At 32.0% G+C, this 20812-nt stretch overlaps 2 protein-coding genes across 2 annotated transcripts; one reads left to right on the top strand and one right to left on the bottom strand.

The window, feature by feature from the left end:
* Positions 1-1176: 1176 nt before the first annotated feature.
* On the bottom strand, positions 1177-5622 carry LOC123193095. The gene is made up of 4 exons (XM_044605881.1): positions 4347-5622; positions 2695-4035; positions 2331-2445; positions 1177-1819 (listed from the first exon to the last, which is right to left on the bottom strand). The coding sequence occupies exons 1-4, from the start codon at positions 5025-5027 to the stop codon at positions 1575-1577; spliced, it is 2382 nt and encodes a 793-aa protein (XP_044461816.1). The 5' UTR covers positions 5028-5622; the 3' UTR covers positions 1177-1574.
* Positions 5623-13535: 7913 nt separating this feature from the next.
* Positions 13536-18737, top strand: LOC123193264 (neutral/alkaline invertase 3, chloroplastic-like). The gene is made up of 7 exons (XM_044606125.1): positions 13536-13799; positions 14368-15166; positions 15411-15576; positions 16187-16398; positions 17138-17631; positions 17730-17778; positions 18158-18737. Exons 2-7 carry the CDS (start codon positions 14462-14464, stop codon positions 18482-18484), a joined length of 1953 nt encoding a protein of 650 aa, XP_044462060.1. The 5' UTR covers positions 13536-13799; positions 14368-14461; the 3' UTR covers positions 18485-18737.
* The last annotated feature ends 2075 nt before the right edge of the window (positions 18738-20812 follow it).

Genomic DNA, 20812 nt, shown 5'->3' with positions numbered 1-20812 from the left:
AATTTATACTTTATCGGGTTAATTGCAATAAAACTGAAAAAACATGAAATCAAACGCATAACCAATAAACCATCATAAATAAAATATATACATAACAACTCTAAAATCATATGAGTAACCAATGATAAATAAAAATGTACATTTGTGATTTATTTGATACAATGTAAATACAACTGTGAGACCAAACATCTATACATTGAGGTGGAAGACTGGAAGAAGAAATCTAGGCTCCGTGAAACCGTGATACACTCTATGAAACGCAACTTAAAAATACCGTAATTGATGTAATCTTTGCCCGAGGTCCTCGTGGATCCCCCGATATGGTTATTGTTTAAAAAATCGCATTTCGCCCCCTCTCCCTTGGCGTCAATTCAACTCAAGGGATATTTCTCAAAGTTGGGATTCTCCAGATTGAAAATTTGTCCCCCAAGGTGAAGTTTCGATTTCAAAATGTCATATTATCCTATCAAAATCTCATTTTCTGACTACCATTTCAACAATAAACAATTATACATTTACTAAAATACGATAGCTTTAAACTAATACATCCGAAATAAGCAAGAATTAAGCCACAAATCAATTATTCAAAAATGAAAACCTTAAATTAATAACGCCCAGAATTTTCATCTAATTGATAAAATATAAACATCAAAATGATTCAAACAAGATAAAAGATTATATACTCACTTTCTTTATCATTTTTGTTATCAAAACACTACAAAAATGTTAGAGAAAACCCAAAGATTGCACAATCATCGAGTCGCATGGAACACCTTGGGAATTTTTCAAAATTTGAAACAGTGAATTCAAGAAATGTTTGGGTGAGAATATAAATTTAATTAGTTTATTATATACGAGAACATTTCAATCATCCTATGTAAAAAGAACATTTTTGCTTAAATTATATAGATTTAAACAATTTTTTTAGACCTTTAATATTTAGAATAATTAATTTAATTTCTCTAAAAATTATCTTAATAATTTATTTTTTATTATTTAAAATATAAAAAATTATAATAATTTTTATACCCAAAATAATCTTTATAACATTTAAATAAAATAATATATTATTATTTTATTATTATCCAATCCAGAAGTGTTTTGGAATATTTTAATTATAACCAAGCCACCATGAATATAAAAAAAATGCAACTTCACCAATCGCAGAATCCCGAATTTCGTCATAACACCATAATCACTCTTAAGATTGAAGATATATACACGTGGAAAATGATCTACCACTCTAGCTAAAAATATGTACAGAAGAGATTTATCTCAACCTAGCTGAAGCTAAAAAACCTTTTTTAGTTATACTTTTTCTTCTTTTTTTTCCAAGTATTTTTCAAGGATAAACTAAATCTCCTCGTAAAATATTTGGTATGAGGCTACAATAATAATACAGAATGTATATCAATCAATAAAAAATCTATATAAAATTATGGCATTGTGTTTTCTCTCCATAGGTTGTCCTCCAAAGGCTTCAAAAACAGCCATGATAAGGCTGGCTGTGGATCAACTTCAACAATCAGCAATCAATGATTATGTCTCCAAAGTAGCATCAGAAATGCTAATGGCTATGCCTCTCCATCTAAAAAATATGCAGCTGCAGCCTCTGCTGACCCCTCAACTTCAGCAGCTTTGGCAATTCTAAGAGCGACTGCTGCTTTGTAAGTTGCCAAATCAGCAATTTCAATGAGCAACTGTGCCCTCTGACGTTTGCCGATGGCTGATTCAACACATCTTTCTGCCAAGGCTTTAGCCTCTTCAACTCTAAGCTTAGCATTCTGTTCTTCCATGGCATATTGCTGATCTGTGACCGCTGTAAGATGATGGAAACATCAGATTTATGACTTATAGCTACAAAACTTTAGAGAAAGAAAGCCATAAAAAATTGTAAAACAGTTTCAACGAAGTTAAAGGGACTCCAAACGCAGTGCTTCAAATTTGCGTGCCAATAATATTTGATGCAACGCAAGAGCTATCTAAATCAGCATCACATTTCCAAGAGTTTTTTTTTTTTTTTTGGTTAACTCAGGGGAACCCTTGCAATAAAACCCCTAGACCCGCAATTACAGACCGGATAAATTAGAGGATGTACTTTATTGTGATACATCACATTAGAGTCATTCGAACCCTAGACGTTTGTAAATAACCATTGACCTTTCACCACTTAAATCAACCCCTGGGGTCATCACATTTCCAAGAGTTGATAAACCAAAAAATTGAATTAATTTCTGTCACAAGCCTAACAGTATCTATAGATAGACTAATATTGGAATAAAACATCCTAGGTAAGCCACAAAAATTTACAGGTTACAGATTGAACAAACCTCGTATGAGAACATGTTGTTTGCCTCTTCCCAATTGGCTAGCCTGCCGTTTGAAGGATCTTCTCTTTTGTAGTGCAGGCTTTGGAGTCGAAACATATTTTTTTGCTTGTTGACCCTGCTAGAAAGGAACTTCCAGGTCAATCAGATAAACCAATTGCTAAGCAGCAAAAATACATGTAGCTAAATTTGAAAATAAATATACTACCCAAGTTCTCAGAAAAATAAAAAAGAAGAAAACAGGGGAAAAGGGATTATGTAGGATAAAGTTCAAAATATTGATATGTAGAGGGGTTTAACTCCAACTCTTTCAGGTATCTGGAATCTCAAGAAAATATAAAACGAACACTTCAAAGGAAATCTTTACCTGGAAAACCCTAAGTAGTCCTGAGCGCTTCTGCTTCCGTTTCTTCACCCAGTAACTATACACAGCTTGCACAACTTCCCTCCTACCCAGATCCAAGCAAAGATTAACTGCTGCATCCTCATTAGAGTAATCATCAGGGCAACAAAAGTAAGCCTTCTCAAAGGCATCCACCATTAACTCAAAAGTATCCTCTGAAACACGGTTATTAATATCATTTTCGGTGGATAACTCATCATTGAACACCTTTAGCCACTCTTCATCTTCAGAATCCATGTCATAGTTCGCAGTCTTCTTTTCCAACGCTCTAGATACCTCATCATTGTTGGTAGAGATATATGAATCTGGTCTGGAAAATGGAACAGTAATACTATCCTCATAACCTGACACCACCCAAACCCCAGGCACCGGGATAACTTTGGTAACAGAAACATGAACATTGCAATCAGAACATTCCCTATAAAGATCCTTGAAAATTAGCCAGTCTTGTCTGTTGGGAAACTCAAGCTTCCAATTATCATCCCCAGTCCATATAATATCATGAGTGACACGGTTAGATGAACAAGGCCTCATCATTTTTTGTGCTCTGTGGGAATATCTTGTTAATCCATCTTTCTTTACTACAATAAGCCACTCTCTTGAAGAAGACATCTCTAACATGACAATGGCTCCTTCAACCCTGTAACATCTGTCTGCTTCTATAACCAATAAACTAGTAGAGCAACAAGATGAAACCAAGTCTCGCCGTGTTTGGACCTTGTTGGAACTGACCTCTTTTAATCTCGATGCAGGCCTACTCCAAAATGTACTCCTAAGCTTATTTTTGGACACTACAGAAGAGAAAGGGATCCCATTTTTCCTACTACTAACTAAATCAGAAACTAAGGTTCCACTACCTCTGTGTGCACCACCCAGAGAAGGATTCCTAGCTCTCCCCCTCAATGAACTCCTCCTTTTCTGAATTGTGCGAGAATTCAGAGCATTTCTAAACTGCATGCTTCGCCCAGTTAATTTAGAAGCTTTGACAGAAGGATGTAATGCCACCCTGTTCACTGTACTATCAACTACAGGCACCATGGTTTTGGTTTCGCATACATATTCTACATCGTCATCAGAAGACTCATAAGATTGGTAGCTTTTGATGCTTGATATTATATCATTATTAAAGTCCAAAGACACAAAATTATTTACAAGTACAGGTGGCAGGCGCTTTAATCTAATAAGCATACTGTAATGTATGTACATAAAACAAGAGGGTATTGCAGAAAAATCAACAGAAAACGACGGCATGTCTTGCATGTCCCTAAAAAGCGTGAGCATACCAGCAACACCAAGGGGGGGATCCTGAAGGAAATCAAACCAAAGTATGAAATCAATGCCAAGGAAGAACACAAAAAAGACATAATCATTCAATTCAAATCCTCACAATTACAAGCCAAAACTCGTAATCAACCCAGGAAGATTTTAACTTTGTGATATATAATTGTTTCCGCAATCAGCTTAAACCAAAAATCTCAAATCAACTCAACCAAAATCTCAAATCAACTTCACTTCCACACACCAAAAACATCTCAATAAGAAAGAAATGCATTGAAAAACAGGGGCATACCAACTCAATAACAACACAAAATTTAGATAAATAACAACACACATACCCACAAAAAGCGAATTCCATGCAAAGAGAACACTTCATTGATCGGCTGTGATAGCAAAAATGAAGCAAGCCCACGCATTTCAAGTCGTGCCTTCTCCATGTAGCTCAAAACCAAACCCAGAAAACAAGCAAACCAACTACTCTTATCAACAGAAGAACTCTCCAAACCAATACCGAACACACGAAAGCATGCAACTTCATCTTCTCGCACAAAACCCGTTAATCTTTTAACATCAGCACCACTCTCCTCACTCTTCCTCCTCCTCTGTCTACGACAAAACCGAATCCCATACATTCTGTCACCCGAAAGCTCACTACTTTCACCAGTAAGTCTCTTTCTTTTCCTCCTATACACCATCCCAAACATCTTGTCCATACCTTTTACGTCCTCTTCTTCTTCGTCCTTATCTTTCTTGAACGCTTTCGTTTCCTTCTCATTCTCAATAAAGTCTGTAACATCAGTCTCTTGATGATTTATCTTCATGTTTTCCAAATGGGTCCACCCAGTGGCTTTGCACTTGAGTCCACCAGGCCCATTCCCGTTGTTCTTCTTGACCAACGGTTGTTGATACCAGTCACCCAAATCGCACAATATCCGACGACCCGAACGTAGAACGCGGGCCCCATCGGCTCCCTTCACAACTCCGAACACCCTGGGTCGTCGCATACCCACCGACGGCATTGCCTTACGGTTCTGAAAACACCCGGCTTGATCTTTCTCGATTCACTGAGTTAGAAGGCAACACTCGCTCCGAGCGGACTCAGTCCAAAATCATTCCCAGCCTCGAATATCTCTTCTTAGGTCGGCTTCTCCAGTATATCTAAACAAAACCCATCACAGAACTCGACAGCACACCGATCTAGAAGTTTCACCCAGTTGTTTCCCGACACAAACCACAAAAACTAAATAATAAATAAAAATAATTGCTCACATAACATCGTAACACAACAACCCGACGACTACAGCAGAAAAGGATTCGGACGTAAAAAATCGAATAAATATAGAAAACAAAAAGAAGAACAACAACAAGAAGAGACGGAAACGAACTAAAAGAAGTTAAGATCTGTGGATTAAGGGGTAAGAGAGATCGATTGGGTTGTGGGTTTCAGGTTGTGAGAGGGAGAAGGAAGTGGGATTGTGGAGAGGGTGGCGGGCTAGGGTTTATGATGAAAACCACTACGCCGTCCGAGGTGAGCCGCTGGATTGAAAGATGAAGGGCTGAGATTCGTTTGGGCTTGTTTAATTTCCTAGAAGGTTTTATTTTTGTTATGTTTTTACTTTTTAGTGCTTAAAGAGAGAGGATATTTTTGGAGTCGCTTGAGCAGTGAAATGACTAAATAGGATTCGCTTGGAAGGGTAGTTTGGGATTTCGATGGAGGTGAGGGTAAAAGCGGCGTTTAATCCTCCGGTGAATTTGGAAGGAAATTTGAAGAATAACGTTGTAAATCTTGAAGCGGTAAAAGTAAAAAAATTTTAAATATAAAATAATATTTTATGAATAATTAAAATTTATTTTATTGCCTACTGATATGACACGTGTAAATACGTGATGAAATACGTTTTAAATCATAATTATTAATTATGCATATATAAAATACCACGTGGACAGATTAGGTAGAAGGTTCTTTTCATAAAAATTGATTACGTCATCAGTTAAAGTCTGAAGTTTTATTGTGATTATCTTAACGGAACTCAAGTTTTTCACTAGAATTTATTTGGTCTCTTATCCAAGGTAATAGTTCTAAGAAATTTCATATAAATTTTATATTACTTCGTGGTTTTGTAAAAGCTTTTTAAATGACTGTTTTGCACCCGGGGTTATATAGTCAACAATATGAGCAATACTATATGTACCCATTTTGGGTACATAAATATATACACACTCATATGTGTCATCATATGATTGGGTATTGTTTTATCCTTAATTCAAAATCATTCAATCACATGATGACACATATAAATATGTATACATTTATGTACCCAAAGTGATGTGATCCATGGAAGACCAAGAACATGTGATCTAATAATGAAAAACTATGACAAGAGTGTGGTAGGTTGTATAACACTGAAAACATTGAAGACATAAGCTGAAGGTAAAAAGCATGATGTGGCAATCAAAGATGACGTGGAGAGCATCAAACACATAGAAAATGATATGACACATCCTTGGTGACGTTTTACTTGACAAAATATGAAATGGAAGCTTAATTAGGCAAAAATTCATGTGAAGAAAGCAAGGGAATTCAATTGAAGTTCAATTTCCTAGTATTTCTAGTTTTCTAGTTGTTTAGGTGTTTTATTTGTTTTAGAGTTTTTGTTTTATTTTCTTTAAGAATTATAATTGAATTAGGATTATTATTATTATTATCTTATTTAGATTGAGATTATTATTATCCTAAAGATTATGTTTATTATTATCTTATTCAGACTAGGGCTATAAATATCAATGTAACCTTGGGATAGAGGATATACAATGGATTAATAAAATTATAAGATCTTTTTCTTGGTTCTTTTGAGAACTCATGAATTTATCAAAAATATTTTCTTTTGACATTCAAATATGACTTATCACTCTCCTTCTTTTCTATTCTAGAGTGTGGCGTCAACGCATACCTTTGGTTCATGTCGATTATAGATATCGGGTCATTGTTTTTATACTTTTGGTTCATGATTATCCATAATCATTGGGTCAAGGGTTTTTATAATTTTGGTTCGTGTCAATTATATGCATTGGGTCAAGGTTAATTACGTGATGAAACCGATTCAATCCTGGAAAAATATCTTCTTGAGTGTTGGGTCTTGTGTCAAATCGTCAAGGTTCGTATCACAAAGTGGGTACACATAGTTTTATTGCAACAATATTATTCTGTATAATATATTATAAATAAAATATATATATATTTTAAATTAATATAATATAATAAATATAACATACGATATGATATGATATATATTATTAATATATATTTTTTATTATTTTATTAATATTTTATTATTTTACTTTTTAAAAAATATATCATATGATATAATACACAATACAAAGAATTAAATTTTTAATACACGATTTGTCTATTATATTTTGTTTTATTTTTTTAAAAATGATTAATTTACCCTTTTTATTGAGATTACAGAACTGACATTAATATTTTTAATAAATATCAAATTATTAATATATTCTCACGAGTTTAAAAATTTATCATTTAAACGTTAAAAAATATAAAATTTTAATCAACTTTCAAATATTATATTATTTTCAGTTTTTTAAAGATTTTAAAATTATTGTGGAGCATATTAAAATTTTAAAACCACCTTTAAACTTTTGCCAAATTTAGAAAAACCCCAAAAACTTTTTATTAAAATCTCCAATATTTTAAAAAATTATAATTTATCTCTAAATATACGTTGTTTTGAAAAGAAAAAAATAGAATAGGGAATTTTATTCAAAATTATATTTATACCATTTCACTTAACCAATTCATCATGTGTGGAAAGTTCTTTGTATACATGTATTTTCATGTCCCATTATTGATGGACATGTTATATAATAGCATCAATTATATACAAAATAAAATATTAATAAGTATATCAAACTCTTAACTTGTCTAATATAGTGGTTGAAAGACTAAACACTATATCTAAAATTTTATTTGTTTAATATGATTGATTTTGCCCTAAAAGAATCGTCTGACCTAAGTAATTTTTTTTCATTATAAAAGAAAAAAATTAATGAGTATATTTATATGAAATATATTATAGGGGTTTGGTCTGATTAATTTATTATTACCGGTATTATTGATATTGCATGCCAATTTGGTATTAAAATTTTATTTGGATAATCATAGTTTTGTTAAATGTTCTTGCGTCAATTAAAATAACAATAAACCCTAAATTATTATTGTGACTATTTTACCCCACTCATAATTTTTAAGAAAAAAAATTCTTATTTTAAATTAAAATTGTCCATTTGTTATTGCCTACATAGAATCATCCCTATGTTGTTACTTGCGCAAAATCATCCCACCATCAATAGTGAGACTAAAAGGAGATGAAAGTAGATGGAATGAGACCAAAGGAGATTAAAGTCGATGGAGTGAAATCCTGTATAAACTATTGGAAAATTTCCCAAATCAACTAGTAAAACAAGGATGAAAGCCCAAACAAATAGCACAATCTTATAAGAAACAAGTGTATCGATGAATACTGTGATAAGGAAATTTCAAGGATGTTGCCTAGAAAAAATCGACACAAATAGTTGTTAGGATAGTACCCTATAGCCAATCATCACCAGTGTATTAATTGTTGTATCATATATTTTGAATTAATAAAATAATAGTTTTATCTCATATGTTGTACAATGTAGATGAATGTCTTTGAAATTGTTGAATCGTGATGACGAATTTAGTATATGTCAATTGATTGTTAGAATATATGTTTACATTAAGTGATCGTTCTTAAAACGTCTGTAGTTTTAATATTACCTTAACAAAAGACTGAAGTAATATAGTAAGAACTATCATAGTGTTGAACAATCCTATTTAAAGGTGGTGATATATTTCATGTGTCAAGATTGTTCACTAACAGCTTAGAGTGATACATGGATGCATATTGTAAACGTGTTTGTCAGACATATCCACCGAGAGGATTTCATATGGATGGTTGCACTAGTTCTATAAAATAAATCCTTTTAGCAAACATTGGTATATATGATCTTTAAACTTAAGTTTACCGGACCATCTATGCAATGATTAATATGGTTTGATATTAATGTAGCCCTTATAAAAGGTTGTTAGAAAGATAGTGATTAGTTATACTGAGATATATATGAATATAATGATAAATCAATAAGAGATTTGTCATTCTGAAGCACGAGAACACAATAACGGTTTGAGGTGTGGTTGATGGCAATAAAAATATGATAGGGTTTTACTATGTATTGATTGTGATATGTGATATAACCTTGATATTAAGCCTCAATTTCTATGCACTTAAGGCACTAGAAATAGTTAGATTAAGTCTTGAAATGTTGGAGATGGAAAAATAAGCCAAACAGACCTGAAAACAATGTAGAATAGTTTTTTAGATACCATCTACAGTCGTACACAAGTTAGGCATGACTATGACATGCCTAGAATTTGCATTTTCATATGTCATGTATGCTCATGTGCATGATTGTGCAGGCTTATACATGATTAGTAATGAGTTTTTTGGCAATCAATGGATTGACGTATAGAGGTCATGAATGCTCATTCATACCCCATAGCTTAGGACACGACATATGACTATACATCAAAAGGTACAATCATGCATAGACTAAAATTACAAATTTACTTTTAGAGTTTCATTTCATGCATGACCAGGAAAGAGAAGGATGGTCATACATAGAGAAAGATGTTTGCCCATGCATATGATTATGCACGCTCATACATCACAACTTAAGCATGTATGCTCGTAAGCTTGTGATCATGCATGCAATGAAAGTGTATGACTATACACCAATAATGTACTATCATATATAATAGAAAATAAAAAAGACAAAATTTTAAGTATGGGAAATGTCAATTTTCTTAGATCTTGAAGAGATAGATTACATATATGGGATACTATAATTATAGTATCTTACCTTGATAGTCTAATTTAATAAAAGGGAAGAAATAAGTTAAGTAGGGTGAAAGTTACTTTTGAGCTCATAGTTAGGTGGCTTAAGATTGCATGGGTGCGTACTATGACCATACCTTAGTTAGTCAATCATGAGACTAGTTTCACTCATGAGTCCGTATATGTCATTAAGGTAGTTACAAGATGGCACCTATGAGATGTTGTCTACACCACTTGCAATAAGGCATTGCTCGTGAAAAGCAGTGTGGTTCGTAATAGGACCTAACCACCTGAAGTAGGGTGTAGTAGGTTGTAGTAGACTCAAGTCATATGTCATAGTCCAATTGTTGATGTAGGGAAGGGATTGCATAGGAAGTGTACTCACATGGTCAATATGCCTAATCCTTGTATTAATCTAGTTTAATTGACACATTAGTTGCGGTTCAGTTCAATTCAATCAAGTATAAGTTTTCACCCAAATTATCAAAAGTTAGTAAGTCATATTAGTTAGGATCCTAAAAGGATGGTTAGATGACTAGGTCGATATGTCGAGGTTTTTGAGGCAAATTTAGGGGTCTAAAGTAGATCCCAAGTTATGATTAAAAATAATTAGGTTCATGTCATCAATGTATGAAGCATCAAAGATACTTCCAATGACCATGTTAGGGTCGACTAAGTCAATGGGTGAAATGAAAATTATGAAAAGTCTAAGTTAAGTTTCCTATTTATTTAGTGATATTCACTCACTTCCTTTCTTCTTTTGTTTTATAGGTGACAAGTGATCGTGATGACTGCGGTGTTAGAGGGTCAGTAGGCATAGGCCTTCTTGAGAGGCAATATTGTCACTTATGTTTCATGTTTCTTTGTACTTGGATTTAATTTGTTTACACTTCAATATTTTGGGTTTGGAACTTGCGTTATGTTTAATGATTATCTCTTGTTAGTGTTGACATTCTTTGAATGCTTTCATATAATTTTTATATTAAAGGGTATTATTGTCATTTTCAACTATGTGTGGAATATATTATTTCTTGTTAAGTGAATGCATGTTTTTTTAGTCAATGTAAATGATGCTTCTCTACAAAAAACAATAGTTTTAAAGGGAGACATTACAATGAGGCACAACCATCTTATAACTCATGAAGCGACAAATAATTTGCATGAACAATAATTTACATTATGTGATTACTCTCAAGTGCATATTTGTTTTAAATACAATAATGTGTTAAACATGATCCAATTTACCTTAGGTACAGAAATGTTCTGGGGTTCTAACAATAAAAAACCTAAAGATTTAGACACTATCTAAATATACAATTCTTTTTCAGGAACAACAATATATGAGCCCTAAAGCGAGATCTAACACAAATTATAAATTATTGTAAACCCTATAAATTCAATGAATATAAACCCATTATTCATACATACACTACTCAATCAACAATAACTAGCACAACAATAAATTAAGAGTGGAGCAATGTTTTACACATCTTAAATTAGAAAACACTTCAATGTAGAGATTAAGTACAAATGGAGAGATTGAGTGGAGATGGAGAGATTCACTGAAAGTGGCAATAAGTGAAGGTGGAGTAAATATGGAAATTTAGTGTTTGGCAAATGAATTTTCGTTTAACTTCAAGAGTATTATTATCACTAAAAATAGTTGGAATTAGAAAACGGCTATTTTAAGTAAGAAAAATCAACACTAATTAATATGTAAAAATAATATCATTAAATATGAGCACTATTATATACACACAATTTTGATTCTATAATTAGATATATAAATGATATATTATCTTATAATTGAGTATTATTTTATCTTTAATTTAAAATCACTCAATCGTATGATGACTTTCTAATCTCAGATGACTACCCAATTACGTTTCTTTAATTACGCCCAACATTTTTCTTAGAATCCTATGTCGGCACTTTATTTTTAAGTATAATGATATTTATACTTATAATAAATATCAATTTAAATATTAATGATTAAACATGATTGAATTTTACTTTATTATTAATTCAAAATCGTTCCATCATTATTATTGATACTTAAATTGATATTTATTATAAATACATATAAAATTATTTATTTCTTAATGAAAAATTTATGCAAGTGAGATGGCTAATAGTTTTAATCCTAGTAGTAGATACCAAAAGCACTATTGGCTTCTTTATTAGTATAAATGTATATAAATAATTCATCATACAGATTTAGTTTGAGATATATAAATCATCAACCAAAAATAATTTTTTGTAATCAATAAAACTAAATATATATATATTTTTTATATATAATTTAAAAATATATAATATATAAATATATGATTAGATAATTTTAAATTAAAAATAAAATAATATCTAATTAATAATAATATATTATTTATATATTTAAATTATATAATTCATTAGAAACTACAATTATGGGCCTACTTGTATGTAGCAACTTTTGTTTCACATTCCCTTAATTGGAGCTACTCTATTTATATGGGATTGTGCCTAATAGTCCAGCCCCTGACTTGGCCAATGGGCTCTATACTCTAGTTTCCCACAAATCCCCAAAAAAAAAAAAAAAGTTAGTTCTTTTAATATTAATAATTTAATTAATTTAATAATTTTTAATAATTACACTAAAATTGATAATAAAATTATTTTTAATATTTTATTTATCAATAAAATAATACCATTTTTTAATTAATATCTTATTCTTCAAACATCATTGATTAATATTTTTAAGTCCATTTAACTGATTTTATTTTCAATTATGAACTGGGAAAAATTTGTGAATAAAATGATGTATTTTCTTACTTTGACTTGTGTGGTTGGCTTGGTGGGTGAGTGGTCAATGGTAGAAGTTCCGTTGATAACTGACAAATGGTTCATATTTGCCCATGTGTTTATTCTGACAACACAACACATCCATTTCGTGCATGTGAAATATTAATTGTATTTTTCACCAGAGAAAAATATATATTTTATATTTGATAAATAAATAAAAATTCTGCTATTATTTTATATAAAAAGGGATAATAAATAATATTATCTTTCCCCTTTACATAGATATTTTTTATAATATTTAATTATTAGGCAGGAGATTTTAATATGGTAATAAAAAATTTTAATTTTGTAAAAAATATCTAATTGTGCAAAATTGACTTTCTGTTACCCTGACCAGTTTTTTTAATTATAAAATAATTTTTATATGACTTTAATGTCCCCACTCCCACCTACCTTTTTCTTTTTATCTTCTTTGCATAAACACCTTTTAAATAAACATAATTTTTTTTGTATTTTGTTGAAATAAACATCTTATGCATTAAGTATCTTATTTTTGTATTTTTTTTTTAAATTTGTGCTCCTTTTAAATTACTTCATAAACATTTTAATTTTCTACCCTAAAATATTTGAAAATTGAAATTTATAATAAAAGAAAATGGGTAATTTTAGGTTAATATTATTAGGTTATTTTGAGTAATTTAATTTAAAAAAATCTCTAAAATCCTACCTGTTTGGATAATGGCAATGCAATAAAATAATAATAAAATAATAAAAAAACTGATAACTGATATTTAAAGAAGAAAAAATGGGCAGTGAAAAATTAAAGAGGCTTAAATGTTCTTCTCAATTCCTATACGTCTTCTGGTTTAGACAAACACCATCATTTCCTTTTTCGAGAAAGGAAATTATTGAACAAATCAACCCACTTGTTGATTCTTTAGTTTCGTTTGGATCACCAGTTCGAACATCTTTGTTTTGTAGAAGCTCTTTTAAAAATCTCAACTTTATTGCTTTATTGGTTTTAAAAAGCTTTGTTTTACGCACACCCATTTGGATATTTTATCATTTACATATCAGGTGAGTTTTTGTTATTTAATTTTCATTTTTTGGTGAATTATTCTGAGTTTTTGTTTTTATGTGTTTTTTTTTTCCGTGTATCGTTTTTATGAGAAATCGAGTTATTTTTGTGTTTTATTGTTCATGATCAGTGCATGTTTATATGGGTTGGTGCTTTTTGTAGTATATTAAATGATTTTTGCTTTGATTCTGGTTTGAAATGGAAAGTTGTTGGATTTTTTGTGTTTATTTGCAATGAATGATTGTTTGTTGCTTGATTTGAATTTGCATGGTGATTTCCAAGATTGAAAGTGTTAATGTGTAGTATGTTGTTTGGTTGCTGAGAAAACTTCGGAAAAGTTATCTGTTTTGTCATCATGTTTTAGGCTACAGAGCAGGTTTTTGCTTGGGTAAGATAAAATCTAGTGTTACGATTTCGTGGTTGCAAAGTGTAGGATGTTGATATGGTTTTGCACGACAAATATGGTTTCATATTTTAATTATTTATGAATTGGTTTGCTTTTATATTGAATGATTTCAATAGTATAGAAACAGCACTTTGAAAAGTATAGTTTTTGGCTCATTGCAGGTATATTCTTTTGTACCATAGAGCTGAGATCGTAAATTCGTTTACAAAGGAATTGAATACCTAACATAATTGAGTTTATTGAATAAGCATTACAATGGGAACTTCTGAGGTGCTTCTCCAAGTTTTGCCTGGGGCTGCCCCTCGACTTTTGAGTTCTGACATTGGTTCTGGAAATTTGGATTTGGCATTTTCTTCTGGATTCCACTTCAAATGTACAAAGGAAAGGGCTTCAAGGTATAAACAATCGTTCAAGTGCTCAAATATAGCACAAAATCGCATGGGAGTGAATAGATTTACAGGGTTATGTGGTGGTTCCTTTGGGTACTATGAAGTTTACAAGTTACGGCGTCTGAGTTGCAAATGCCAAAAGGCTGAAAGTCTCAATGGGAAGACAGCAGCAGAAGGAAATGACACATGGTTTGTTGACAATGCAAAGACATTAAACTTAAATGGTGTTGCCAACAAACCTAATATTTTGGAGTTTGAGAATGTACAGAAATTTGAGGAGGAAAATAAGGGTTTGACATCAAATGGTTCTGTTGGTTCAATTAGAGATACCACAAGCAAGACTAGTGTAGATCCAATTGAGGATGAAGCATGGGACCTACTTCGGGATTCTATGGTTTATTATTGCGGAAGTCCTATTGGTACAATTGCTGCAAATGATCCCACCAGTTCTAATGTGTTGAATTATGATCAGGTCTTCATTCGTGATTTTATACCGTCTGGTATTGCTTTTCTGTTGAAGGGAGAGTATGATATTGTTCGGAATTTCATCCTCCATACACTTCAGTTGCAGGTAATATGATAATTTAATCATAACATTATCTATTTAAGCTGCATTTTTCTAGTAAAAAATTACTGGGGTCTGTTGATGTAAAATTATCTCTCATTTGTTGATTCTTGTTAAACGATGCACTAGATTGCTTATTTCGACGACCATGCTTTTTTTGCATGTTGGATAATTTAAAAAGTTCTCTCATCTGTCTGGATAGCATCTACAAACTTACTTTCGAATTTTTATCTTTTTCTATATATTGCAGAGTTGGGAGAAAACAATGGACTGTCATAGTCCTGGTCAGGGGCTGATGCCTGCTAGTTTTAAGGTGCGCACAGTTCCTCTAGATGGTGATGATTCTGCAACAGAGGAAGTACTGGATCCTGACTTTGGGGAGGCAGCAATTGGTCGTGTTGCACCAGTTGACTCTGGTAAGTAAGAGTAGAAGTGTGCATAATTTGGTTTAAACTGTAAAACCAGACCGAGCCACTGAAAAATTACAGTTTGCTTTAGTTGTTTGTAAAAATGGTTTTGTTTTAGTTGATAAATTTTTTAAAAACAATTTTTAGTTTGGGTTATGACTTGGGTAATTTTCAAATTAAACTAAATCGTAAACCGTATTTTTTTAAAATACATATATATAACTATTTGACATAATTTTTCAATAAGCAATTAGGAAAACAATTTCTTTTTTATATTTATTTTATCATTTTTTTCATATGTATATTGTATATATATTTCAAATTATTTTACATATTTAAATATTATGTTTTAGAAAATTATAATTAAATTAATTTTATCAAATAATATATATTTAGAAGTGAATGATTTTAATATGTTCAAATCATAATTCAAACTGTATTTTTTTAGTTTGGTTTGATTTGGTTTGTTTTGGAAAATTTTCAAATTATTTTTTTCAGTTTTGTTTTAAAAAAATCTCAAATCATACCAAACTGGACCATACATACCCCTAAGTAAGATTTTTTTTGTTTAACAAACCTAAGGCAAGAAGATCTCACTTGTTTTATTTGTGAATCCTAGGTCTATGGTGGATTATATTACTACGTGCATATGGAAAATGCTCTGGTGATCTCTCAGTTCAGGAGAGAATTGATGTGCAAACTGGAATTAAGATGATTCTGAGGTTGTGCCTTGCTGATGGTTTTGACATGTTCCCTACATTATTGGTTACTGATGGTTCTTGCATGATAGATCGACGATTGGGAATTCATGGTCACCCTCTTGAAATTCAGGTAAATAAGTTCTTGCTTATTACTGTATGATGTTTTTTCTTTCATTCATTCTTCTTCTTCTGTTCTTTTTCACTATCAGTTCTAGACTAAGCAGCCTCATGTACCTATGAAATCCGAGAGTGAACAGAAAATGTTCAAATAAAGGAAAAAAGAAGTGATAAAAGGAGCCTTCCAATAAAAAAAGAAGTAAGAATTGTCAGAAATCATTCACTGTTGTTATACAGGTACCTTTATAATTGGTTAGAATCTATTAGTTTGTAGGAAATAAGAAAAGCCAACAGCAGAAACTTAAATAAGCAAACTTTCACACTTGACCATTAGTTTACCTTGAATAACTTAGTATTAACTAGATTTTCATTTGGATATAATAGCAGAGCAGTGTATCTTATGGAAAAGATATTTTAAATACACCAAAGAATATTTTTATTTATCATCATAATGAATTGTTGACTAGCTTGCACGCCAGCATGGCATATTCTAAGAAAGTCTTTTGTTAAGTCATAGGAATATCCAGACATAGTAACGGTTTCAAGGTTGTTGTCTGCCAATACATCTGTTCTCTTTTTTTGGTTATGGTTGAACCTGAGGGATATCTCTATGCAAACCAAGGTTGAACTTTTCAGATACAATATGTTGTTTGATAATGTTAGTGCCATGTGGTGGGGCTGCATCAAATGTGCTTTTCTTGTCTGATAATTAAATCCTAGTCTTATTGCAGACGCCATTTTTATTCCTGTAGGCACTTTTTTATTCAGCATTACTTTGTGCACGTGAGATGCTGGCTCCAGAGGATGGATCAGCTGATTTAATCCGAGCACTAAACAATCGTCTGGTAGCTCTGTCCTTCCACATCAGGGAGTATTATTGGGTTGATATGAGGAAACTGAATGAGATATATCGCTACAAGACTGAAGAGTACTCATATGATGCAGTTAATAAGTTTAACATTTACCCAGATCAGATTCCTCCATGGTTGGTGGAATGGATGCCTAATAAAGGTGGCTATCTAATTGGAAACTTGCAACCCGCTCACATGGATTTCCGATTCTTTTCTTTAGGAAACCTGTGGTCTGTTGTCAGCAGTCTTGCCACTACAGATCAGTCTCACGCCATATTGGATCTCACTGAAGCTAAATGGTCAGATTTAGTAGCAGACATGCCTTTTAAGATATGTTATCCTGCTCTTGAAGGTCAGGAGTGGCAAATTATCACGGGCAGTGATCCTAAGAACACGTAAATATATCTAACTTTATCTTGTCAGCGTTTTATTATTTTTCTCTTCTAACATTCTTGTGATTTCATCATGTCTCTCATGTTTGTTTTTTATGTAGGCCTTGGTCCTATCACAATGGTGGTTCCTGGCCAACTCTCCTCTGGCAGGTTAGTTACAGTTGAATACTTAACCATCAATACAATTACTGTTTCGCAGATAAAGAATAGTGATAGTAATATACAATGGTAGAGCTGAATGCAACATATTTAATATTGGAGTCTTTGGAATGGCATTGGTGAAATATAAGAAGATAAAATTATAGGCATAGGAGAAATCAGATTAAGAATATAAAAGAAAGGTAAGATGGAGTAGATGAACTATAGAAGTAGACTTTGGTTGACATTGTATTGCGGTTGTTTACTAAGAGGCATACAAGAAAATGCTAATTTTTTGTGATTAATTCATGATGTTTTACTGAGTGCAACAGTATTTGTCAACAGGCATACAGAATAATAACTTTTAACACATTTAAGTGGCATTTTGCAGCTTACTGTTGCTTGCATAAAGATGAATAGACCGGAAATAGCTGCAAAAGCTCTTCAGGTTGCTGAGAAACGCATAGCCTGTGACAAGTGGCCTGAATATTATGATACCAAAAGAGCAAGGTTCATTGGAAAACAATCACACCTGTTCCAGACCTGGTCAATTGCTGGATACCTTGTGGCAAAGCTTCTGCTTGCGGACCCAAGTGCTGCAAAAATTTTAATAACCGAGGAGGATTCTGAGCTTGTCAATGCTTTCTCTTGTATGATCAGTGCCAATCCAAGGAGAAAGCGCGGACGAAAGAATCTAAACAAGACTTACATCATATGAGTTTTAAGTCCACCTAAGAAGGGTAGGAATTCTACCAATTTATGGTTTATTTATCCTCTACTGCTGATAATAATAATAAACAGGATATTTAATTGTAATGTAATTATTATTCTTTTAGGTAGTTCAGCTGAAATGGCAACACAGTGCTTATTCATGTATCATAATATTATTTTGTAAAGATCGTTTATATTGATTTAAAGTCATCATAGCTCTTTAAACATCAATATATAATAGATAACATTATTTGAATTAATTTTGAGTCATATAAGCTTATTACAGTTGACCATTGTAATTAGATTATGATTTAAGCCATGCTATGCAAATCATTTGCATATGACATTCTTAGAACATTTAATTTGGTGTTAAGCTATGTTGCCGGAGGCATACTTTATCCCTCATCTCAAGAGTATATCGCACAATTTAGTGTGAAAACTGCTGACAGGGTTGCCGATGTTTCATTGAATGGGTTGCTTTCAGCTGCTTACAGGCTTAATCTCTTAGTGTGAATTCATTTTTTAATTAACATTTCATGTTTCTCAGCTACTAATGACAGGATTTGGGTTGAATGATGCAAGGTTGTTTTTTTATGTTGGTTTGAAATGGTAAGTGCCAATAACAAATGGTCAAGGTTCTTCCATTTGTTAACATCATCTAACTTACTTATATGTCAATGTATGATATAGGATTTTTCAATTTCTGGACAATTGTGCTTGCTTACAAAACAACAGATAAGTCCAAGGTTGAACCCTCTTAGTTACAGTATTTAACAATGGTGATCTTATGTACAAGCTGGCTTTGGTTTTCTGCTGAACTTTACAAACAATAGAGGACAAATAGAGGGTGATTATAAGGAGAATTCATACGGCCAGACAATAGTTGGATATACTAATCTCTAGAAACATAGGCTGTTCTACCTTGGTGTTTTGTTGGGACTTGGTCTTTCTGCTCAGTAAACAAATATCTGATTCTGGGCAGTCAAGATCAAATGCATGTTTCTGCCAAAAGGATGTGGAAAAGATTGCACCATGCGGTTTAAGATTTTGAGCTGTAAAAATGATTGACAAACTACAGATTATTTATTCTAAGATTTTCCATACTAAAAAAAGTCTCTTTACATCCCATGTTTTATACTTATTGAGTGATTTATTTTTTTAAATCTGATTGGGTGTTGGCATGCCAGAAATTGATCCCAACATTTTTAACTTTTTATCTTTCTTATTATGTTAGTTCACTTCCATTTCAGGAGATTTTTGTTCAGTATTACAAATCTTATGTTGTTATCAAAATTTTAGAAAATTTTAGGGCTTATATAACATTATAGGCCAAATGACTATTTCCCACCCAAGGTATGTTGCATTCCCAAGTTTCCCCGCTTTAATTTTGATAATCCCAAATACCCACCCATGAGCAATTAAAATTAACGGAATTCTAACCCTTGAAAGCTTTATCTCTTTTTGCCCCCCCTAAATTTTAAAAACTAAAAGTTTTCCTCAGCCTAAGTTTTAAAAAATAACAGTTTCACCCTAGGGTTTCATTTCGAGATCTCTGACATCATCTCAGACTCCATTGCTAGCGGCCTCTCCCTCCCAAAGCTTCCTCTCCCTCCAGTGGTCTCTCTCCTCCCATTTGAACATCCGATCGGCGTTGAAAAAGCGATGGAAGATCAAGGGCTTCATCTTCCCTGAGGAAGATGAAGCTGTTGTCTTCGTCTGGGAAGACGATTGTCTATGTCGTCACAAATCAATTAAAATAAGAAAATAAGGGGGGTTTTGAATTGAATGCAAATTATAATAAAAAATAATAATAAAAATTCAAAAAAATAATCTAAAACAAATAATCAATTAGACAAACTTTGGCTACGGTCACATCCACCATTGAACTACGATTGGTTATTGATACCAAAAATATCAAATTAATTATTTAAATATTCGTTGTGGTATTAGTTACCTATTTTTCCTTACGATTAGTTAACCAAAAACATGTATTCCAATTAACTCTTATTGATTAATAATTCGGATACGATCTCGAATTTAATTAAACAATAACATTAAGAATCAGAAAGACCAACAAAGCAAGACAACATAAGCAAATGACGTTGCATTTAATCCAGTTGATTATTTTCCTAGGATTTACAGTTCCTGACGCAATAAACGATAAATCCCAGTTGCCACTTTGATTAGACGGATTCAACAATTACGGATTCAACACCTAAACTAATAATAGATTATATTAATTGATAAACTAATCGCACGTCTTAGCAATCAACCAATACAATCATGGAAAATAATTCAGAAAGATAATCAATACTTGAATAATTAAAAGATGCAT

This window comes from Mangifera indica, chromosome 12 (assembly GCF_011075055.1).
Source record: "Mangifera indica cultivar Alphonso chromosome 12, CATAS_Mindica_2.1, whole genome shotgun sequence".
Lineage (NCBI taxonomy): Eukaryota > Viridiplantae > Streptophyta > Magnoliopsida > Sapindales > Anacardiaceae > Mangifera > Mangifera indica.
The sequence above is the reverse complement of the archived record's forward strand: the minus strand, read 5'-3'. Positions and strand labels throughout refer to the sequence as shown.

Coding starts and splice junctions, on each gene's coding strand:
- LOC123193095 (XM_044605881.1), bottom strand. CDS start 5,027: ATGCCGTCGGTGGGTATGCGACGACCCAGGGTGTTCGGAGTTGTGAAG. Junction 2,446..2,694: donor GACTACTTAGGGTTTTCCAG/GTAAAGATTTCC, acceptor CCTTTCTAGCAG/GGTCAACAAGCAAAAAAATA. Junction 1,820..2,330: donor ACAACATGTTCTCATACGAG/GTTTGTTCAATC, acceptor ATCATCTTACAG/CGGTCACAGATCAGCAATAT.
- LOC123193264 (XM_044606125.1), top strand. CDS start 14,462: ATGGGAACTTCTGAGGTGCTTCTCCAAGTTTTGCCTGGGGCTGCCCCT. Junction 15,167..15,410: donor TCCATACACTTCAGTTGCAG/GTAATATGATAA, acceptor TATATATTGCAG/AGTTGGGAGAAAACAATGGA. Junction 16,399..17,137: donor GTCACCCTCTTGAAATTCAG/GTAAATAAGTTC, acceptor TTATTCCTGTAG/GCACTTTTTTATTCAGCATT.